Consider the following 23,007-nt stretch of genomic DNA (forward strand, 5'->3'; position numbering starts at 1 on the left):
TATTTCTAACAAAATTGCACTGTGGTCAGAGAACATAGTCTGTGCAATATAGATCTTTAGAACTATTTATGCAGAAAGGTGAGGAAAGTCTCCATGAGTTCAAGCACCACACACCACAGAACCTGCAGACCAACTTCATTCCCAGTATCTGCACCAGGCATCTACTCCTTCAGGGCATCTTCCTTAAATATTAGGTTGCAATCCAATTTGTTGAGGGCCTGGAGAGAAAGGGAATACGGAAATAAATGCCTTAGGGCAACTAGTCATCATAACATGTATTCTCACCAGATTCTCAACCTGGCAGGATCTTGAGGTTGCAATGATATTCTCCCCACCTCCCCAACCTTTTCTGTCCCACCTTCCAACACACACACACACACACACACACACACACACACACACACACACACACACACCTGGCATCTGGGCTGCTCTTGCTAATTTCTGTTCTACAGAAGAAGAGGCCAGAAAAGTGATCCTGCCAAAGCAATGTAGGGGACAGGTAAGAGCAAAATTTACCTGCCACAGTTGCACCTACTGCCCCACTGTGTCCCAATCCCAGACTGCTATGAGCTTCTAAACCAGCTCACAACTGTCTTTGGTCTCCTCTGGCCTTCTCAGAGTTTTTATGTTAATTCCTCAGACCATGGCTTCTTTCCCACTTTCAGTTTCTCAACACTGGCTGCATATTAGAAGGACTCGAAAGGTATTTTTAAAATGCCATTGTCCAGATTCTGCTTCTGGAGATTCTGATACAATTGGTCTAAGGAGGGCCCCAGATTAGCAATAGATTTCAAAGCTTCTTGGGTGAATCTAATGGGGACCAAAGGTTTTCAATCATTGTCTGTAATTTCTACTGGGTCAATTTTGGGAAAGGGACCTCATAGCCCAGGTTTCTTAATTTTCTTGTTCAGGAACTAAAAACCTATATTTTGTTTAATGCTCAAATTATTGAACTCATTTACCTAATAAATACAAATTTTAAAAAGAATTTATCTTGATGATTTAAGATGACTATAATTTGATTACATTATCTTAAATCATTTAAAATGCAATTATAAATTCACTATGGCTGATTTTTTTCCCAACACTTCAAATATCATAAAACTTTCACAAATGCAATGACTACAAAGCTTATTATTAATATTACACTTACACTTGAACCTATTCTAAAGTCTCAGAACAATGGACTTATTCATTTCTTTGATAATTTATGTGCTTGTTTTATACCTTCTTGGGGGATATTAGTATACTTATTTTAATATCTTCCTGGGGTTTCAGTAATATATTTTTATTTCTTCCCAGGGGTGGAGTAATATTACTAGACCCAAAAGAAAAAGTATACGTGCTTGGCCCAGCCAAGGCTGCAGGATGTGGATTACTGGCTGATCCATTTTTGGTCTGGCCTCAGGACTCATCATCAGGCTGAGTTAACTCCTGGTGTTACTACAATACAATTTTTAAAGTCACACCTTCACTTAGGTTTTATTTTTTTACAACCTGGTGTCTTTCAGGAAATAATGTACTTTTAAAATCTCACTTGGCCAAAGTTACAAAACCCAAGTTCCTATCAGTATGATATATTGACTTGGTCTGCTACCTTTTTAAAGAATTACATATTCCTTACTGATGTTTTATTAAAATGAGCAGGGCCATCTAGTGGTTTCATTTCCTGTGAGATGAGACGTTGCGTGTGTGTAGTATACTCTTTCTCTCTGGGACATTTGACTAATTCCTCTGTTTGGAAGACCCTGGCTATGGATAAAATGTTTGTGTTCCCCCCAAATATATATGCTGAGATCCTAATCCCAATATGATGAGATTAGGAGGTAGGGGCCTTTGGGGGGTTATTAAATTATAACTGTTCTGATGAATGGGATTAGTGCCCATGTAAAAGCAAACCCAGAGGCTTGTTCATCCCCAGCACCATGTGAGGACACAGCAAGAAGTTGCCATCTATGAGAAACAGGCCCTCATGAGACACCAAATCTGCTTGCACCTTGATCTTCATCTTCCCAGTCTCTAGAACTTTGAGAAATCAGTATTTGTTGTTTATAAGCCACACAATCTATGGCATTTTGCTATAGCAGCCCAAATGCATTAAGACAACCCTGTTGGATCTTTCTTCTACTTGGTAATTTTGTATGATCATTAATCTTGATTAAATATGGGATTTTTTGTTCACTTAAATTATTATATGTTAATCCCAGTACCAACCAATCCAGTCCTCCCTCTTCTTGAAGGAGGTTACTTGGTTCCATAATTTTGTTTTTTCCTCAGAAATAAATATGTGCATATATATTTATATCTTTTATAAGAAAGTAATTCAATAGGAAAAATAAAATCACCATATATAAACAATGTTCACTTGTTAAAATCCATTAACAAAAAACATATTCATAATTGGTTACCTATTTTTTAGTACAATCATATTTTTGTACTAATTATGTTAGTTGTTGAGTATAATTATGAATCCATGGACTTTTTATAGACTTAACATGTTCCAAGTAACAATAATAATATTTCACGCTAAAATTATCACAGTTTGGTCCATGGAAACCTTAAATTGTATCTTTGACTTTTTGATATTGCTCCTAACATTTTAAAAATAAGATTTTTACTTTCTGTTAATAACAGGATATTCTAGGCTCATTCTGATTTTTTTTAAATTTCCCTGAACAAAGAGTCATCTGTCCTCTGTAGAGTTCTGGTTTCTGTTACTTGACAATAGTATTAGAATAGTAGTTATGGGTGGATGCATAAAAAAGGAGATAGGCAAAAGTCCTGCCAAAGCTGTTGACCTACTTGCACTTGAAAATGGGACTTTAAAAAATAAATCACGGTTTCCAAAGATTTTTCAAATTTAAAGATGTATGTATTAGTCCATTCTCACACCGCTATAAAGAACTGCCTAAGACTGGGTAATTTATAAAGAGAAGAGGTTTAATTGACTCCTAGTTCCATGTGGCTGGGGAAGCCCCAGGAAACTCATAATCATGGTGGAAGGGAAAGAGGCACGTCTTACATAGCAGTGGGTGAGAGACAGAGTGTGGAGGAACTGTCAGACTCTTATAAAACCATCAGATCTCATGAGAACTCACTCACTATTACAACAACGGCATGGGGGACACTGCCCCCATGATCCAATCACCTCCCACTAGGTCTCCCCCTTGACATGTGGGAATTACGGGGATTGCAATTCAAGATTTGGATGGGGACACAAAGCCATATCAATGTTATATTGCTGAACCCTACTTTTCTTACAGTAAATGGTATTACCTGATACTAAGACTTTTTCCCCAGTAACAGCAGCCAGTTCAATAAACATATATGCCCTTAATACAGTCCAAGAACTGTCTCTGCCTTGAGGGCTGTAGGATAGCATGAGATAAGCTGGATATAGCACATTCCTCTCTTCTTCTTGCCATAGGGCCTTAGCTGTTCCTTGTCAGAATAGCTTACATGCCTTGCCACATAATATCACTGGAAATAACTTTGTAGAGATTGAGATTAATACAGGGATTTTTTTTTTAATGGCCATGAAGGTCTTGGAAGATGAGGACACAAAGAAAGACTGAAATCTGGAGACACTCAGACACAAAGGGACAAAACAGAGACATCCAGAGAATAATGGAATAAGAGGGAGGGAGTTGTGTTTTCATGATGAGAAATGTGTGAGAGAGCAAGCACTGAGGGGATGGAAGAGAAGATAGCAAGAGGGCTACAGAGAGATTTGGGACAAAAAACAAAGGAAGAGATGACAGATTTGGAGAAAATGATTGACGTTGAGAGAGGATTTGCAGCAAGATATGAGAAGATATGAAAAAAACAATGTGGAGAGAGTAAAGGAAGAAAAGTGGACAGAAAGAAGAGAAAAAAAGAGAGAAAAATGCTCATATAGTTTCTGTTTTGGACCATAAATACAAGCTGTAAATTCACTGACTGAAACAACCAGCTGGATTTGAATGGGTTTAGCTGAACTCAAATCCATTGTGTAGGATACAGACTAATTAAGGTCTGAGCTCTGTGGGATTAGGGACATATTTCCATTTTCTCTTTTGCATGGCTCTGCTGGGTATCAATCATCAGGCTCATGTTTGGCTGCAGCATCTTCAAGTCCATCTCACAGGTCATTGTAGAGTAACAGGCTTTGTAAGTTCAGCTACTACACCTCACTTCCCACCAACCATGGTGCCAATGACCTGTGCATTTTTACATTCTGTGCTGGGATTAGCTGGGATTAGCTGAAAGTCAAAGGTCTTGCTTGCCGCACACATGGTTGATGAGTCCTGTCATGTCACCATCTCCATCACTGTCAGCAGTCTATTCCACAGGGTGGAAATCAGAAACATGAATCTTACTAATACTTAAAGCCTTCAGTCTGCATCACAGTCTTATGAAATGCTTGGCTACTGGCCACCTTCTCTTCCCATGCACCAGTTCATGTTCAGCTGGACACATGACTAGTGATTCACAAAAAAGTGTTGGAAGAATGACTTCCCAAATCTGCTACTCCAATGTTGTCTTGGGAAGAATGGCACAGGCCTTGTACATTTAAAAATGTGTAAAGTTAGCATTTTCAAAGCTGATTGCAAAATTTCTTTGGATTCTTCTTCTGATTCTCTTGTTGCAAATTGTTAATTTTGTTAATTGAGACTTGTATCACTGGGGCTCTTGACTTTCTCATGGTAGTACGTCTAAAGTGGACTCCTTTCCAGATTTCAGGGAGAGAACAAAGGGGTAATGGGTCTAGTGTCAGCATCTTCCTAAGCATTGGACCCACAACTTGGTATGCAGAAGACTCATCTGGGAGCCTGTTAAAAATGCTGGGACCCACCCACAGAGATTGGGTCTGAGGAAATGGAATGGAGGCAGGCAACCAAACTGTAAGATTCCTACAAGTGGTTCTGAGGTAGGTGTCCCAAGGCCATTCTTTTTTAAAAGATGAGTTTTATTATTATTTTTAATTGACATATAATAATTGCACATATTTATGGGGTCTAGTGTTACATTTGAATACATGCATTGAAACATGTATACAGTGTAACTAGCATATTACTCAAGCCATTCTTTGAGAAATGTTTCCCAGGATAATGACAGTAGGTCTTTGCTTACAAGGTGTCTTGCCAGTTCTAAAAACACCTGTATGATCCCCTGCTTGTGACAGGCACAGATGCATCTAAGTTTTCCTCCCAGACCACATGTCCTACTGTCACCATGGTCAACATCAGTTCTCAAGACAGACACCTGATCACTATTAAACTTCACTTGCATCGCTAATGTAGACTCTTCATGGGCCTCACACATTATTTAGTATAGGTGGTCCTATCTTTTACTGCACAATGAGTTCCTGTATATCTGCTAAGAATCCAAAAGTTCAAGAGGAAAATTTATGGTTATGGAAGAGTTTCATTCCCAGAAAGCCAAAAAAAAAAAAAAGATAAAATCCATAGTACCATGTCCTGCCTTTTGGATTCCATCTCTGATAATATATTTCCAGCATTTTGTACATGTTCTTTACATTTTGTTCTTTTCTTGCTCTTTATGGCACTTTCATCATGTTTCATGATACCTATCTTTTACTCTATTGTAGTACTTGTGAGGTTTCAATTCTTTTTTTTTTTTTAACTGAGTTTTATTTTTTATCAGATTTACTTTTTTTTGTACTCTCTGTGCTGTACACACATGGTGATGCTTACAAGACTGAACAGTTGGCTGCTATGCAGAGCCACGATGGGGTAGCTCAGAATGTTCTTTGATGGCTGGCTTATAAAAGCCTGAACTTCACATCTGGGAGGTGCATAGGACTCAAAACTGCAGGATGTAAGGATGTTAAAAGTCATAAGTTGAGAACCGTCTCTGAAATAGGAATCCAGCTTTAATGAGACTAATTTGTCTAGGCAAAACCCAAGATAAAGCTTTATTACTCATCTAGATATTTTTCTTTTTGCGGGGTGGGGAGGGGGGACAGAATCTCACTCTGTCACCCATGCTGGAGTGCAGTGGCACGATCTCAGCTCACTGCAGCCTCCATCTTTCAGATTCAAGCAATTCTTGTGCCTCAGCCTACTGAGTAGTTGGGATTACAGGCACGCACCACCATTCCCAGCTAATTTTTGTATTTTTAGTAGAGACGGGGTTTCACTATTTTGGCCAGGCTAGTCTCGAACTTCTGGCCTCAAGTGATCTGCCCACCTCAGCCTCCCAAAGTGCTGGGATTATGGGCGTGAGCCACCATGCCTGGCCTCATCCAGATATTTTTCTAAGTGTCGGAGATACAGCCTTGAAGGAGGGAGACAGACATGGTCAGGGAACTTACAGACTGGAGGATTAGACAGGTAGGTAAAAGGGAAATTACAAATAAACTCTGTGAAAGAAGCTCAGGATATTAAGAAGTGCATTCAGAAAACAAAAAACAAACAAAAACCAGCTCTTAAAAATTAAAATTATAATAGCAAAAAATTAAAAATTCAACATGGGAACTTTCTGCTTTTAGTAATGGAGGACTATGTTATTTGAATAAACTATCCCACTGGATAAAAATTTTAAACAACTAGATAAAATATATTAAAATGTTTTAAAAGCATTGAAGACAAAACATGACTGTAAGGAATTATAAAGTCAAAGTAAAGTAAAAATGTGAATCCAGAAAGGTAAAAGAGCATGGAAGCCACATTGACCCTCTGATGCTTGCCAACCCTGGAAAACTAGGACTTTTGTTTTGATAATATCACAGAGAGATGGAAACAGAAATAAGAATCCAACAACCATAAAATTAAATTTCAAGCCCTGAACTTGGGTTTAAGATGGTCCCATACTGGCAGTGACCCCACAGTAGACTTTACTATATGATTGTTATACTTTAATGACATTTTTTTTTTAATGAAGGTGAAATAAAGATATTTTCAGATTTAAAAAACCTGGCTGGGCACGGTGGCTCACGCCTGTAATGTCAGCACTTTGGGAGGCCAAGGTGGGAGAGGTCATCACGAGGTCAGGAGTCTGAGATCAGCCTGGCTAACATAGTGAAATCCATCTCTACTAAAAATACAAAAAAATTTAGCCAGGCATGGTGGTGCACGCCATGGATGTAGTCCCAGCTACTCGGGAGGCTGAGGCAAGAGAATCGCTTGAACCTGGGAGGTGGAGGTTGCAGTGAGCTGAGATCGCACCACAACACTCCAGCTTGGGCAACAGAGTGAGACTTTGTCTCACAAAACAAACAAACAAACAAACAAACAAACAAAAACCTGAGCAAATTCTCCATCACAAGGACAGCACTAAAAATTTCTAAAGTCTATATAATATTTAGACTACAAAAGAGTGATTCCAGAAGGAAGTTCCGAGTTATAAGAAGGAATGAAGAAAAAAAAGAAGGAATAAGTGGTGAATATATGAGGAGCTCTAAATGATTACTGGCTTCAAAAAAACAATAATATCCAATGAGATTGAAATATATTGGATTAAAATACACATTAATAATGCCATATAGCCTTTCTGCCCCCTAGCGCTGCTGGGCCTGCAGGTCTCTGTTGAGCCGCAGACGCGGGTCTTTTGTTCCCCAGGATGGGGTTTGTTAAAGTTGTTAAGAATAAGGCCTACTTTAAGAGATACCAAGTGAAATTTAGAAGACAATGAGAGGGTAAAACTGATTACTAAGCTCGGAAACGCTTGGTGATACAGGATAAAAATAAATACAATACACTCAAATATAGGATGATAGTTCGTGTAACAAACAGAGATAACATTTGTCAGATTGCTTATGCCTGTATAGAGGGGGTATGATAGTCTGGCCAGCATATGCACACGAACTGCCAAAATATGGTGTGAAGGTTGGCTTGTCAAATTATGCTGCAGCATATTGTACTGGCCTGCTGCTGGCCCGCAGGCTTCTCAATATGTTTGGCATGGACAAGATCTATGAAGCCCAAGTGGAGGTGACTGGCGATGAATACAATGTGGAAAGCCTTAATGGTCAGCCAGGTGCCTTTACCTGCTATTTGGATGCAGGCCTTGCCAGAACTACCACTGGCAATAAAGTTTTTGGCGCCCTGAAGGGGGCTGTGGATGGAGGCTTGTCTATCCCTCACAGTACCAAACGATTCCCTGGTTATGATTCTGAAAGCAAGGAACTTAATGCAGAAGTACACTGGAAGCACATCATGGGCCAGAATGTTGCAGATTATATGTGCTACTTAATGGAAGAAGATGAAGATGCTTACAAGAAACAGTTCTCTCAATACATAAAGAACAGCATAACTCCAGACATGATGGAGGAGATGTGTTAGAAAGCTCATGCTGCTATACAAGAGAATCCAGTCTATGAAAAGAAGCCTAAAAAAAAGTTAAAAAGAAGAGGTGGCACTGTCCCAAAATGTCCCTTGCTCAGAAGAAAGATTGGGTAACTCAGAAGAAGGCAAGCTTCCTCAGAGCTCAGAAGCGGGCTGCTGAGAGCTAAACCAAACAGTTTTCTATGAGGATTTTTTCAGATAAAGACAATAAACTTGTGGACAGCAACTTAAAAAAATGCCATATAGGTTCAACATACACAAATAAATAAATGTGATACACCATATGAACAGAATGAAGCATGAAAACCATATGATCACCTCAATAGACACAGAAAAAGCATTTGATAAAGTTCAACATTGCTTCATGATAAAACGTTTCAACAAACTAGGCTTAGAAGGAACAAAACTCGACACAATAAAGGCCATATATGACAAACCCACAGCTAACATCATACTGAATGGGGATGGGGAAAAGCTGAAATCCTTTCCTCTAAGAGTTGGAACAAGACAAAGATGCCCACTCTTACCACTCTTATTCAACATAGTGCTGGAAGTCCTACCCAGAGCAATTAAGCAAGATAAAGAAATAAGGGCATCCAAATTGGAAAAGAGGAAGTCAATTTATCATAATATTTATTTATGTTTATTTTCAATTTTTTTAGAGGCAGGCTCTTAACTCCGTCGCCCAGGCTGTGCAGTGGCACAATCATAGCTCACTGAATGCAGTGGCAAAATCATAGCTCACTGTAGCCTTGAACTCCTGGGCTTGAGCAATCCTCCCAAGTGGCTGGGACTGTAGATGCCATGCCACAACACTTGGCTAATTAAAACAATTGTTTTTTGTCGAGATGGGGTCTTGCTATGTTGCCTAGGCTGGTCTCGAATTCCTGGCCTCAAGTGATCCTCTTGTCTCAGCCTCCCAAAGCACTAGGATTACAGGTGTGAGCCATTGTGCCCAGCCAGATGACATAATCCTATATATGGCAAAACCTGAAGACGCCATCAAAAAACTCTTAGAACTGATAAATAAATTTAGTGAAGATACAGGATACAACATCAACATGCCAAAATCACTGTTTCTATACACCAATAATGAACTAGCTGAAAAAGAAATCTAGTGTTTCTATGCACCAGGTGAAAAAAATTCCATTTATAATAGCTATGAAAAAATAAAATACCTAGGAATATATTTAACCAATGAGGTGAAAAAACTCTACAAGGAAAAGTGTAAAACACTGATGGAAATATTTGAAGAGGAAACAAACAAATAAAAAGACATCCCATGCTCATGGATTGGAAGAATTAATATTGTTAAAATGATCACACTACCCAAAGCATTCTACAGATTCAATGCAATCCCTATCGAAATACCAATGACATTCTTTACATAAATAGAAAAAAAATCCTAAAATTCATATGACATTATAAAAGACACCAAATAGCCAAAGCAATACTGATCAAAAAGAACAAAACTGGAGGCATTACACTACTTTACTTCAAATTATACTACAAAGCTATAGTAACCAAATCAGCATGATACTGGTATAAAAACAAACATATAAACTAATGGAACAGAATAGAGAACCCAGAAATAAATTAACATATTTACAGCCAACTGATTTTTGACAAAGGTACCAAAAACATACATTGAGGAAAGGACACCCTCTTCAATAATAGTGCTGGGAGAACAAAATAGCCATACGCAGAAGAATAAAATTAGACTCCCTCCCTACCTATCACCATATATAAAAATCAACATAAAATGGATTAAAGACTTAAACATGAAACAAAAAACTATAAATCTACTGGGAGAAAACATAAGAGAAGTGCCTCACGACATTGATCTTGGAAAAAATTTTATGTATAAGACCTCAAAAACATAAACAACAAAAGCAAAAATTGACAAATAATATTATATGAACTAAAAATCTTCCATACAACAAAGGAAACAACAGAGGGAAGAGACAACTGTAGAAAGGAAGAAAATATTTGCAAACTATTCATCCAACAAGTGACTAATATTCAGAATATGAAAGGAACTCAGACAACTCAACAGGAAAAAAATCCAATTAAAAAGTGGGCAAAGGAAATAAATAGATGTTTCTCAAAAGAAGACAAACAAATGTCCAAAAATGTATTTTAAAATGTTCAACCGCCACTAGTCATCAGGGAAATGCAAATCAAAACACAATGAGTATCATCTCACCTCAATTAGAATGGCTATTATCAAACACACACACACACACACACACACACACAAATGCTGGTGAGGATGCAGAGAAAAGGGAACTGTTATACATCGTTGGTGGGAATTTAAATTAGTACAGCCATTATGGAAAACACTGTGGGGATGTCTCAAAAAACTAAAGATAGATCTACCACATGATCCAATGACCCCACTGCTGGATTTTTATCCAAAAAAGAGAAAATCAGTGTATCAAAGGAATACCAATACCTGTACCCTTGTTTATTGCAGCACTATTCACAATAGCTAAGATATGGAATCAACCTAAATGTCCACCAACAGACAAATGAATAAAGAAAATGTGATATATATACACATTGAAATATTATTCAGCCATAAAAAAAATGAAATCCTGTCATTCACAGCAACAAGGATGAGCCTGGAGCATGTTATGTTAAGCAAAACAAGTTAGCCACAGACAGATAAATCCTGCATGTTCTTAATCAGATGTGGGAGCTAAACTTTTTTTTAGCTCTTGGAAGTCACGAGTAGAATTGTGGGTACTGGAGGCTAGGAAGGGTAGCAGGGAGGGGAGCATGGTGAGAGGTTTGTTAACAAATACGAAATTACAGCCAGATGGAAGGAGTAAGTTCTGGTGTTCTACAGCACTATGGGGTAAATATGGTTAATGATTATTGTATATTTTCAAAAGGCTAAAAGAGAGAATTTTGAATGCTCACAACACAAAGAAATTATAAATGTTGAGGTGATGGAATGCTATTTATCCTGATTTGATCATTACACATCGTATATATGCATAGAAATTCACTCATTATCCCATAAATATGTATGATTATTATGTATTAACTAAAAATAAAAAGAAAAATGCCATATTAAAAAAAAAAAAAGAGGGGAAGTAGTTTGAGTTAAAGTGTTCCAAGGTCCTTGTATTTTCCAGAAGGATGATAAAGATATTAACATTAGAAACCAATGTTAATCAATGAGAAGGTAAAGATCTATGATATAAGTTCTAGGGAAATCATTTACAAAATAAGAAACTGAGTGTATAACTTCTAAATTCATAGAGGGGAAACATGGTTAAAAAATACCCAGTAATTTAAAAAAAGTAATTTAAGGGAAAAAAGAAGTAAAACAAAACATGGAATAGGTGGCACAAGTAAAAAGACATATCAAAATGTTTAATTTAAACTCAGTTGATTTTGTTCTAACAAACTAACTTCATCTTTTAAAAGGCTAGATTGTTGAACTGGATACAAATATAAATTTAAATTATATATTATTTAAAAGAAACATAACTACAACATAAGCATATAGAAAGGTGGAAATTAAATCATGCAAAAATATCTCATTGAAATATTAATTTTAAAAAGTTGGTATACCTATGTTAATATTGAACAAATTAGAATTTAAGGCAAAAAGAATTTTTAGAGATAGAAGACTCATTTCACAATGTCAAAAACATCAGTTCAACAGGAAGATATGTCAGTTTTAAATTTGTACGTACCTAATAACATGCCCTTAATAAATGAATAAAGCCAAAAATTATAGAGTACTAGGAGAAACAGACAAATCCAGTCTCAGTGGAGATTTCAGTCTTTCAATAATTGATAAGAACAACCAGAAAAGAAGACAGATGATTTGAACACTATACTTAAGAATTTTAGGCCAGGCACAGTGGCTCACGCCTGTAATCCCAGCACTTTGGGAGGCCAAGGCGGGTGGATCACGAGGTCAGGAGATCGAGACCATCCTGGCTAACATGGTGAAACCCCATCTCTACTAAAAATACAAAAAATTAGCCGGGCGAGGTGGCGGGTGCTTGTAGTCCCAGCTACTTGGGAGGCTGAGGCAGGAGAATGGCGTGAACCCCGGGGGGTGGAGCCTGCAGTGACCCAAGATTGCGCCACTGCACTCCAGCCTGGGTGAAAGAGTGAGACTCTGTCTCAAAAAACAAACAAACAAACAAACAAAAAACAAAACAAACAAACAAACAAAAAATATATATATATATTCAAAAAATAAAAAAATAAAAAAAGAATTTTGACCTAATTAATATATATACATGTTATGGTCACCTTTTGGGAATGAGACAGGCCCCTCAGTCAAACTTTGGTTCAGATGTTAATACTGATGACACCACACAAACACATACACCAAATAAGCCATGAAATGGTTTATTACTCACATAATGGGGCCAAATACTTGCAAACTGAACAATACACTGATAAATAACCTCTGAGTTAGGGAGGAAATCACAAGAAAATTTAGGATATATTTCAAAGAATATGGCTTTTCCACTTTTCTTTTAGAAAACAGAATAGGAGAGAACATAAAGGCACAACAGAAAATTTTTACAGACCAATATCACTAATAAACATAAACACAAACACTTTTAAACAAATATTAGCAAATAATACCCAGAAATATGTTAAAGGTTAATATATAATTACATTATCCTAGTAATGCAAGGCTGGTTTAACATTTGAAAATCAATCAATGTAATCAATAACATAAGAATAAGGGAGAAGGGCTATATGATTATTTCAATAGATGTAGAAAAATATCTGACAAAAGTCAATATTCTTTCATGATAAAAAATTATCAGCAAAGTAGGAATAATAGGAAACTTTCTCAGCCTGATAAAGGCTATCTGTGAAAAACCTACAGCTGGCTGAGTATGGTGGCTCATGCCTGTAATCCCAGCACTTTGGGAGGCTGAGGTGAGTGGACTGCTTGAGCCCAGGAGTTCAAGACCAGCCTGGGCAACATGGTGAAACCCCATCTCTACTAAAAATACAAAAATTAGCTGGACATGGTGGTGTGTGCCTGTTGTCCCAACTACTTGGGAGGCTGAGGTGGGAGGATCCCTCAAGCCCAGGAGACAGAGGCTAGAGTGAGCCATGATTGCACTACTGTACTCCAGCCAGAGCAACAGACTGAGACCCTGTCAAAAAAAAAAAGAAAAAAAAGAAAGAAAAGAAAAATTAAAACCTACAAGTAAACTTATAATTGAACATTTTTACTCTAAGATTAGGGAAAGAGAGAAAGGACAATAAGGACCACTCTTACCACTTTTTTTTTTTAAGACATCGAACTGGCAGTCCTAGCCTGTGCAATGAGGCAAGAAAAAGAAACAAAATGTGTAAAGACTGGTAAGGAAGATGCAACACCATCTTTATTTGCAGAAAAAATGATTTTGTCTATGTGGAAAATCATAAGCAATTAATATTGCAAGTTTACAGAATACAAAGTCAATATAGTAAATTCTCATTATTTATGGTGAATATGGTCTATAAAGTTGTCCTGAACATGAAATTAGTGAATACTACTGAACATTTGCTCCAATGGGAAATGCAGGTTTAGATTCCTGTGAGACTCTGGGACAATATTTTTAGTCAATTAATACTTAACCTTGTTGTATGTGTGTTTCTGTTAAATGGCATCATTAAAAAAATATATATATATATAATTGATTTATCAACATCAAACTCATGGCCAACAGCACTGTAACTCATGCCTCAACAAAGCTTATCTAACACATGTCATTTATCTGTGATGTCAGGCACATCACCACCTTCTTGTGCTTAGGAGCATTAGAGAGCACTTCAGGCCTACTGGGGGCACTGTAAAGAGCAAAGTCATCAACAAAAAGCACAAAAATGCAATAAACATGGCATTAAATATACTGTGAAAAGGATACTTGTTTACTTTCTGATACCTTTGATACTTTCTGATAACCTCAGCTGTGAACATGTGCACTGGGGGCTCAAATTTGTCATCACTTTGTATATATCCACAAATGAATGTGGGGATTACAAATGAATTTTAGTGAGTAGGCAAATTATACAAAATCTGCAAATAATCAGGATCAACTATATATAAAAGTCAACTGTATTACTATGTATTTGCAAAAAAAACTTGGGAATGAAAATTTAAAATAACTTTAAAATAGCAAAAAATATAAAATGCTTAGGAATAAATCTACTTCAGAGTAAAATTTAAACTGAAATCTACTAAATTTTGCTTTAAAAATGATCTAAATAAATGAAGAGTTATCCCATGTTCATGGATTGGAAGATCTTCTCCAATTCATCTACAAATTTAATATAATCCCACTAAAAATCCTAAAAGTCATTTTTAAAATAAATTGCCAAGCTGATTCTAAAATTTATATGGACATGCAAAGACCTAGACTCACTAAAACAAAGCAATTTTGTAAAACAACAAAATTTGAGGGGTTATATTACCTGTCTCCAAGACTTACATAGAGCTACAGCAATCAAAACTGTGCAGTAAAATTTGTGTAAAAATAGAAAAAATAAATAAATGAAATAGAATAGTAAGTCTAGAAAGAGACCTGCACATATATTGGTCAATTAATTTTCCAAAAATAAATTGCCAAAGCAATTCAATGGGCAAAAAAACAGTTTTTGCACCAAATTTTGCTGGAATGCTGGGTTTCTATAGAGAAAAAAGAAAATGAAATTGTTATCTCTACCTCAAACCATTCATAAAAATTAATTCAAGAAGAATTATGGTCGTGAATGTAATAACTATAAAGCTTCTAGAAGAAAGTAGAAGAGAATGTCTTTGCAAACTTGGGGCAGGAAAACTGTTTTAGAGAGATTATAAAAGGCACTTGACATAGAAAATTGATGAATTGGACTTTCTCACAATTCAAAACAAAAGCGTTGTATCTAGTATATATAAAGCACTTACACATATAAATAATAAAAAGACAATTCAAGTTAGAAAAGTAGGCAACAGACCTGAACATTTACTTCATAAAAGATATAAAAATGACCAAAACATGCATAAAAATGTGATCAACATCATTAGACACGAAGGAAAATAAAATTAAAGCAACAACCTGAAAAGGCCAACTGGAATAGCTGAAAATTTAAAAAGTTCAAAACAACAGATGTTGGCACATATATGGAGCTACCAGAACTCTATATACACTGCTGGAAGGAGTTTAAAATTGTACAACCACTATTTAAAAAAATTAATGGCAGTTTCTTATGAAGTTAAACTTACACCTATTCTGACTCAACAGCTCCAATGCACAAAAGGATTTGTACAAACATGTCTTCATTCACAAGAGCCCCAAACTGGAAACAACTCAATAGAATGGATAAGAAAACCATGAAACCTTTATACTAAGAAATAAAAAATTATTGAAACATGAAACAATATGAATGATTCTCAAAAACATTATGTTGGGTAAAACAAGTCAGACACAAAAGAGTGCCTATTGTATGCTTCCATTTACAGAAAGTTCCAGAACAGACAAAACTAATCAATGGTGAAAGAAATTAGAGCAATACTTGCTTGTAGGGGATGGCCAGGGATTGACTAAGAAAATTTTCTGAAGTGATTAAAATGTTGGAATTCTTAATTGGGATGTTGATATTTTCAAAATTCATCAAATTATACACTTATGTGCATTTCACCATATGTAAACTTTATCTTTTAAAAAAATCCTTGAAAGATCTCTTCTCTACACAAAAAGCCACTTTCAAGTACACCCCCCCCCCACACACACACAGGTTCACTAACACATTAGACTGTAAAAAATGAAAAGTCCTAAATGTTAGTGAATATATGGAACAACTGGAAGTTGTATTGTCTACTTGTGGGAATGTAAACTGATACGAATCACTCTAGAAAGCAATTTGACAATATTTAATGCAGTTGAATGTGTCCATATGGCTCAGCAATTCCACAGTTACTGTGTACTCCTAAAGCACACATGTGAACAGGCATATTCAATGCAGCATTGTCTGTACTAGTTTTAAACTAGAAAACTCCTGATGCCCACCAACAGGAAAACAGTTACATAAATCACTCATGGGCTGTACAACCCAATATCAAATAGCAGCAAAAATGAAAGAAGTGGAACTACTCCTATCAATGAGTATAATCCTCAGGAACATAATACTGAGTGAAAAAATGCAGAAGAATACATATTGCATGGCCCCATTTATATAAAATTAGAAAATATAAAAACTTAATTCAATAAGATCCCTATGCATTTATGCACAAATGGAACAGCCAGAAAATATGAATGAGGCCAGGTGTGGTGGCTCATGCCTGTAATCCCAGCACTTTAGGAGGCAGAGGCAGGCGGATCACGAGGTTAGGAGATTGATACCATCCTGGCTAACATGGTGAAACCCCGTCTCTACTACAAATACAAAAATTCGCTGGGCATGGTGGTGCACACCTGTAATCCCAGCTACTCAGGAGGCTGAGGCAGGAGAATCGCTTGAACCCGGGAGGCAGAGGTTTCAGTGAGCCAAGATTGCGCCACTGTACTCCAGCCTGGCGACAGGGAGACTCCATCTCAAAAAAAAAAAAAAAAAAAAAAAAAGAAGAATATGAATGAATAAACATAAAATTCAGGATAGTGGTTACCTGGAGGGAGGGAAAGAAGGTGCATAGGGGCTCCATGTCTGCTTGCAATGTTTGATTTATAAAATCTGAAGCAAGTGTGGAAAAATATTAAGATGTTATGCTTGGTGGTAGATACAGGGCATTTATTTGAGATATGATTCTACAGGCATTTCTGCACACTGAAACATTTCAAGATAAACAAAGAGAAGAAGTCGACTCTCTGAGGGCTCAGGCTTAGGGGCACTTGTATAAGGGATTAATAAATAGTTTCATTGTCTCCTGAAGAGAAACTGCAAACTATTCCACTCCCCGAGGAGTATATTTATTCTTTAGGAGTAATTTATTCTTTGGAGCTTTGAATATACTTTAACTCTTTCCATAAAGGATTTGAGGTATTTTGCAACAAAAGACACATACAATGAATCATGAAAACATAAACATAAGTAGAAAATCAGGATCAAATATACTAAACATTCCATCAATACTGGTTAACACAGTTGCTGTGATTAAATTTCAAACTTGGCTCTGAAGTTCTTGGCAACAGTAACCACTCCATCTCCATCTGACCCATAAAAGCAGATTATAAAAACTAACCTTTGTTCTTCAAGATTTAAATAAAATATTTTCCTGACTAGTCTCTATTCTACTTTGCATTTTGCCTTGTGGCTAACTAGCCAGATTCTCTGTCCTCCTTCTTTCTCTTTTCTTTCCTTTTTAAATTTATTAAATAAACTGTGAGATGGGAGAATAAAGCCCGGGTTTGCCCAAAGAGAAGAATAGGATGTTTTTTGGTCTGTCAACAAACTGTTAATGATAGAAAATCATGGAATCAAAACGAGAGAAAATATAGGTGAATCATTAACTGCTTTCTGAATGGGCAGTAAACCCTGAATTACAATGAATGAAATCACAAAGAAAAACAATAGGAGAAAAACACAAGGAAAATCACAAAGAAAAACAGAAGGAAAAACTCAGATAACAATCAAAATAAAAAGGCAAGTACAGGCTGGGCGCGGTGGCTCATGCCTGTAATCCCAGCACTTTGGGAGGCCGAGGCAGGCGACTCATGACGTCAGGAAATCGAGACCATCCTGGCTAACACGGTGAAACCTCGTCTCTACTAAAAATACAAAATAATTAGCAGGGCGTGGTGGTGGGCCCCTGCAGTCCCAGCTACTCAGGAGGCTGAGGCAGGAGAATTACTTGAACCCAGGAAGCAAAGGTTGCAGTGAGCCGAGATTGCGCCACTGCACTCCAACCTGGGTGACAGAGTGAGACTCCATCTCAAAAAAAAAAAAAAAGGCAAGTACACTATGATAATCTTATTTAGCAAGTGATAGGTTTATTCTCTTAAATATAAAGATAGCATAAACAAGTACTGCTATATGCCAATGACTCCAAATTTTATAATTCTAGCCCAATCTATACTTCTCAACTCCCAACTCATATTCACACCTACTTAACACCTGCACTTGGATATTTAACAACCATCTCAACATATGCTGAGATGCGTGGTATATCTTGTATATATTGTACATGTTGAGATACATTGTGTACTCCATAAGATGGAATTCCTGATCCTTCCTCCCAGCAGATGCTCCATTCACAGATTGCTCTCATCTCAGTTGATGGCAACTCAATCTTTTCGGTAGTCCAAGCCAAAAACTTGTGGCCATCATTGACTACTGTTTCTCATACTCCATATCCAGTTCTGTCAGTAAATCTTGTTGCCTTATCTTTAAAATATACCCAAGATCCAACTACTTTCTGACACCTCTGCCGCTATCACCTTGATCCAAGTCACAATTATCTTTTGCCTAGAATAATGCAGTACTTTCCCAACTGGTCCCCCTAATTTAATTATTTCCCCCTCCTGAAGTTGATTCTCTACACATTATTGCAATGAATCCAGCTGCCAATATTTTATACTTTAATATGTATATCCTTAAATAATACACAATATTGTACATGTGTACTTATATATTTATGTTAGTATTTATACTGCACATAATGTCTACAATATGCTTCGCATGTAGACACAGTTGAGAAATTCTCATCTTTTATTTGCTATTCCTCAGCATAATGACAAAACATGAAAGTAGATTAGGAACGACCACAGACATCAAAATTCTTCCCAGATGCCAGATCCTTAAGACTAACAGTGAATGTGGGTAGTGTCTACTATTTATTGGCTGAAATACCCTTAGGTGCATTTTTTTTCATCCTCTCTATGCCTCAATTTTCTAGTGTTCAAATGGGATTGCTATCATATATATATATCGCAGTGTTAGGAGATTAAATGAGAATGTATACGAAGAGCTTATAATAGTGCAAGACATTGCTCAATGAATCTTTGTTGTTATGATGATTACTCATTGAAGAGAATATGAATCCCAGTGCATTCCTTGCCCAATCAGGAATAGATCAGGAGCACGGTAGGGCTGCACTGTCTTACCTGCCAGGCCTTCAGTGGAATGAAGCTCAGGAAGTGAGGAGCTGATACCAGCACCATCCTCCGACTCAGCAGCACAGTTAACCAGCCTCAGGTCCACCTACACACTTGGTAACCATCCCCAGGTCTAGCAACATACTTCACCATCCAGCTGCTGTACCAGAACATGAGGCACAGTATCTCCCTAAATGGGAGTACTAAATGTTTCTGCTTTTGAGGCGAATGCAATAGTGTTTCTGCGTGAGATCCCTTTTGAAAAAAAGCAATTCTTCAGCACACACTAGCCTAAAGAGTCTCAGACTATGGGATTTGCATCTCTTCCCCTTCCCTGAAAACCCTGGAAAATTCCAAGTAGAAATGGCAATTTGTTCCCTAGATCGCCACTCACTTACAACATAGGACCCTCACTTGATCCCTAACCCAGCAGACCCAGGTCTCCTTGTCTTTTTATCTGGGGATTATCTTCACCAAGCAACTTCAGAACGCAAAATGAGTTTGGAGGGTAGAACTAGATGGGAGGATCGCCATTGGAAGTTTGAGACCAGACAAAATAAGGATTCAAGAAGTAGAAATCAGTATGGGGTAGTGGGAGCAGGTAGGAGCAAAAGGGAACTCAGGTAGGAAGGAAGCAGAGACCAAAGCTGAGGAATAAAGAGGCTTGGTTTCAGGAACAAGAGAGAGACCCTATTACCAGGCCTGAAGCAGGTCTGGATAGAGCCAGCAGTGGCTGGGATGGCTTGCTGCCATTTCACTGAGTGCTGACTTAGTGTTCCTAAGATTCCCAGGATGACTGGGCCAAGCATGTGAGTGTCAAGTCTCTTTAGCAGCAGGGATGGGAGGGTTAGGGGAGGAGAGATATGCAGGAAGCTGGACAGATTACTAAACAGCCAGGCCATTCATCTGCAAAGCCTAGAGTGGGAACAGTTACCCAGACTCCCAAAGAGTCACAAGTTCTTACATCTTTGCAATCTGCCAGAAGTCCACAGACAATATACTCTTGGTTCTCCTCTCAATATCACCTTCAAGCCGGGATCTCATTTCTATACCAAACAAGATATAAGCCCAGGAGAGATAAGTGTTTACTAGCCAGATGAGAAATGGTCCATATGTTTCAGTTTGGAGAGGCTAAAGGATCAGAAAGCAATGCTAATAGCTCCTCTGTCCTAGGGCACCAACCCTATTGTTCAACCTATATCCAAAAGAGTAATAATTAAAGCTCAATGTATTGGGTGTTCGCTGTGTGCCAGGCATGATGAGAAATGCTTTACATGCATTGTTTCTTTTGATCCTTATGACTATCTTACGAAGTGTGTGCTATCAGGAGGAAACTGAGGTTACACACTAGTAAGCTGATGGCCTAAGTGCCAAGATGAAAAAACCAGGACAGGCCAGGCACAGTGGCTCACACCTGTAATCCCAGCACTTTGGGAGGCCGAGGCAGGCGGATCACGAGGTCAGGAGATCGAGACCATCCTGGCTAACACGGTGAAACCCCATCTCTACTAAAAATACAAAAAATTAGCCGGGCATGGTGGCGGGCGCCTGTAGACCCAGCTACTTGGGAGGCTGAGGCAGGAGAATGGCGTGAACCTGGGAAGCGGAGCTTGCTGTGAGCTGAGATCGCACCACTGCACTTCAGCCTAGGTGACAGAGCAAGACTCCATCTCCAAAAAAAAAAAAAAAAGAAAAAACCAGGACAGCCTTTTAAGGCTATGATCAGAAAAATGGTAACCTGTTAAAGTTAAGCACGCCTTTTGGGAGAAGAGTAATCAAGAGATCTTAAGGATGTGGGTCTTTCTCAGAACCGCAATAGCAGCTTACCTAGCTTCCTTCCACGTGTCTCTGCATGTCTCTGCTGTCGTACATCTTCTAGTCCTGTTTTCCCATATCCTGGTGGTCCTGCTGACATAATAGCTGCTAGGTAAAATCTAAGCAAACTGAAGAATTCCCATTTATTGACTAAGATCGTTTTTCTGAAGTGGCATCATCTCTAGCTATGGTAATAGGCTCCTACTACCCTCCTCACTAGCATGAATTTGATCTTCAAATGAAATTTTATAAATTAGAACCCCTCACTGATGCATCCCTAATACTTCTGAGGCACAGGTACACATGCCTGTCTATTAAAAGAGCATCTGAGAGCTAACAATGGAAGGAAATACTTTTCAGAGAAGCAGATTTACTGATTTGTAACAGCATTTTATAGACACTCAGGATCTCCTAAGACAAAACATTTCCTTCCTATCCCAGTTTTGACTCATTTTCATATTCTCTGCCCATAGTGATTCCCAGCATCTCCTGTGGTTCCCTGAGAATGCATCCCTAGAAGAATGGGGCATCCTCCATATAGGTGAATAGCAGGAACCGTACCTAAGTAAAGAGGAACATACAATAAATATGACAATTCTGACTGAATTAAGGAGGCAAACATACTTTGACTAATTTGTTAGTAAGTTTATTCTTCACTCATAAAAAGAACATATTTTTGGCTTTGAAATCATGACATAAAAAGGGAAATAACTGAAAATTATCAGCTAAAAGTAGGTAGATGCAGCTCATGCTGAATCATCAGCAAATACTACGTGCTTTGGGCTATAGCAGGGCACCAATCAAAGCAAGAACCAAGGATGCAGTGCCATGCCATCTCTGAAAACTGCTTAGTTCCCAAAGGTTGTTTGGTCATCACATAAAGGAAATTAATCTTTCCTTTCTCCTGCTTTCCTTCTTTCCTTCTTAACTTTTAGCTATGAGAACAGTGGGCAATAATGCTTTAATACTAGTCTTTCTAGTTTATAGGATAGTGTTGTTGTTTTAACATGTATAACCTGCATATTTTCAACCTTCAAAAAATAAAACTGCCAAAATCAACTGTAACTAAAGGCCATTTTTATTTTTGGTCTGTTATCTGCTGTAGGCAGAGCTTCATATAGGAATTTTTATTGCGAATTTCTATGACTGCATCCCTAACAAGCTCAATGAACATCTGTGGCCAAAGCTTCTGCAAAGCCTCATTTTTCATGTTGATTTCTGTGGCTTCCTTCACAAGGTCTTCTACATACGTTTTACAGAATTTCTTCTTTTCTTTTATTTCCTGTTAAAAAAAGAAAGTTTTGCATTAAATCATAACTAATCCAAAAGTCAAAGCAACAATTAGCTGAACCACAGAAAATTGAAATAATTTATTCTGACCCCCTGGTTCCTCCCCCACCTACTCCTCAGAGCAGGAATTCTTTGCTAGTCACTGCCGACAGAGTTCTGCTTGAGTAAAGATAACAACAAGGGCCTCAGTACTTCTCAGTCTACACCTACCTCTGTTGGACAGCTCTGCTAGAAAATGTGTTTCTTTACTGGAATTGTTGAATCATAACTACTATTTCTCCTATCTCAGTTCAGGTCATTTAGCTCACACAAGTCAGCTGAATGCAGACTCATAGATTCCTGTGGTAAATGTATCAGGATACAGATAGTGACAATTTCAATTGGTATGATATTAGTTAATATCTATGTAATACTTTAAGTACCTATACTCTGAATTTACCCTCTATTATGGGAAAGCATAAAATGGTACACTACACTGACTTATGCAGCCTTGACCATTTGGAGAAAGTTGGGGGAAAGTGTACAAGGAGGAAGAGTAAACATATAGAAACCTGGGATCCAGG

General features: G+C 37.6%; 1 protein-coding gene and 1 pseudogene across 4 annotated transcripts in view; one reads left to right on the forward strand and one right to left on the reverse strand.

Moving 5' to 3' along the window:
* Positions 1–7,560: 7,560 nt before the first annotated feature.
* LOC116482536 (large ribosomal subunit protein uL18-like) lies at positions 7,561–8,726 on the forward strand (annotated as a pseudogene).
* A 13,052-nt stretch (positions 8,727–21,778) lies between these two features.
* The window catches only part of LRRC49 (leucine rich repeat containing 49), a 165,943-nt gene continuing 164,714 nt past the window's right edge, over positions 21,779–23,007 (reverse strand). For all 4 annotated transcript variants that reach the window (XM_032176080.2, XM_032176081.3, XM_032176086.2 and 1 more), the window contains one exon: positions 21,779–22,436. In XM_032176080.2, the coding sequence (XP_032031971.1) occupies positions 22,233–22,436 (204 nt within the window). In that variant the 3' untranslated portion in view covers positions 21,779–22,232. The remainder of the gene's footprint in view (positions 22,437–23,007) is intronic.

The sequence above is a fragment of the Hylobates moloch genome, unplaced genomic scaffold (assembly GCF_009828535.3).
Source record: "Hylobates moloch isolate HMO894 unplaced genomic scaffold, HMol_V3 SCAFFOLD_14, whole genome shotgun sequence".
In the NCBI taxonomy this organism is placed as follows: domain Eukaryota; kingdom Metazoa; phylum Chordata; class Mammalia; order Primates; family Hylobatidae; genus Hylobates; species Hylobates moloch.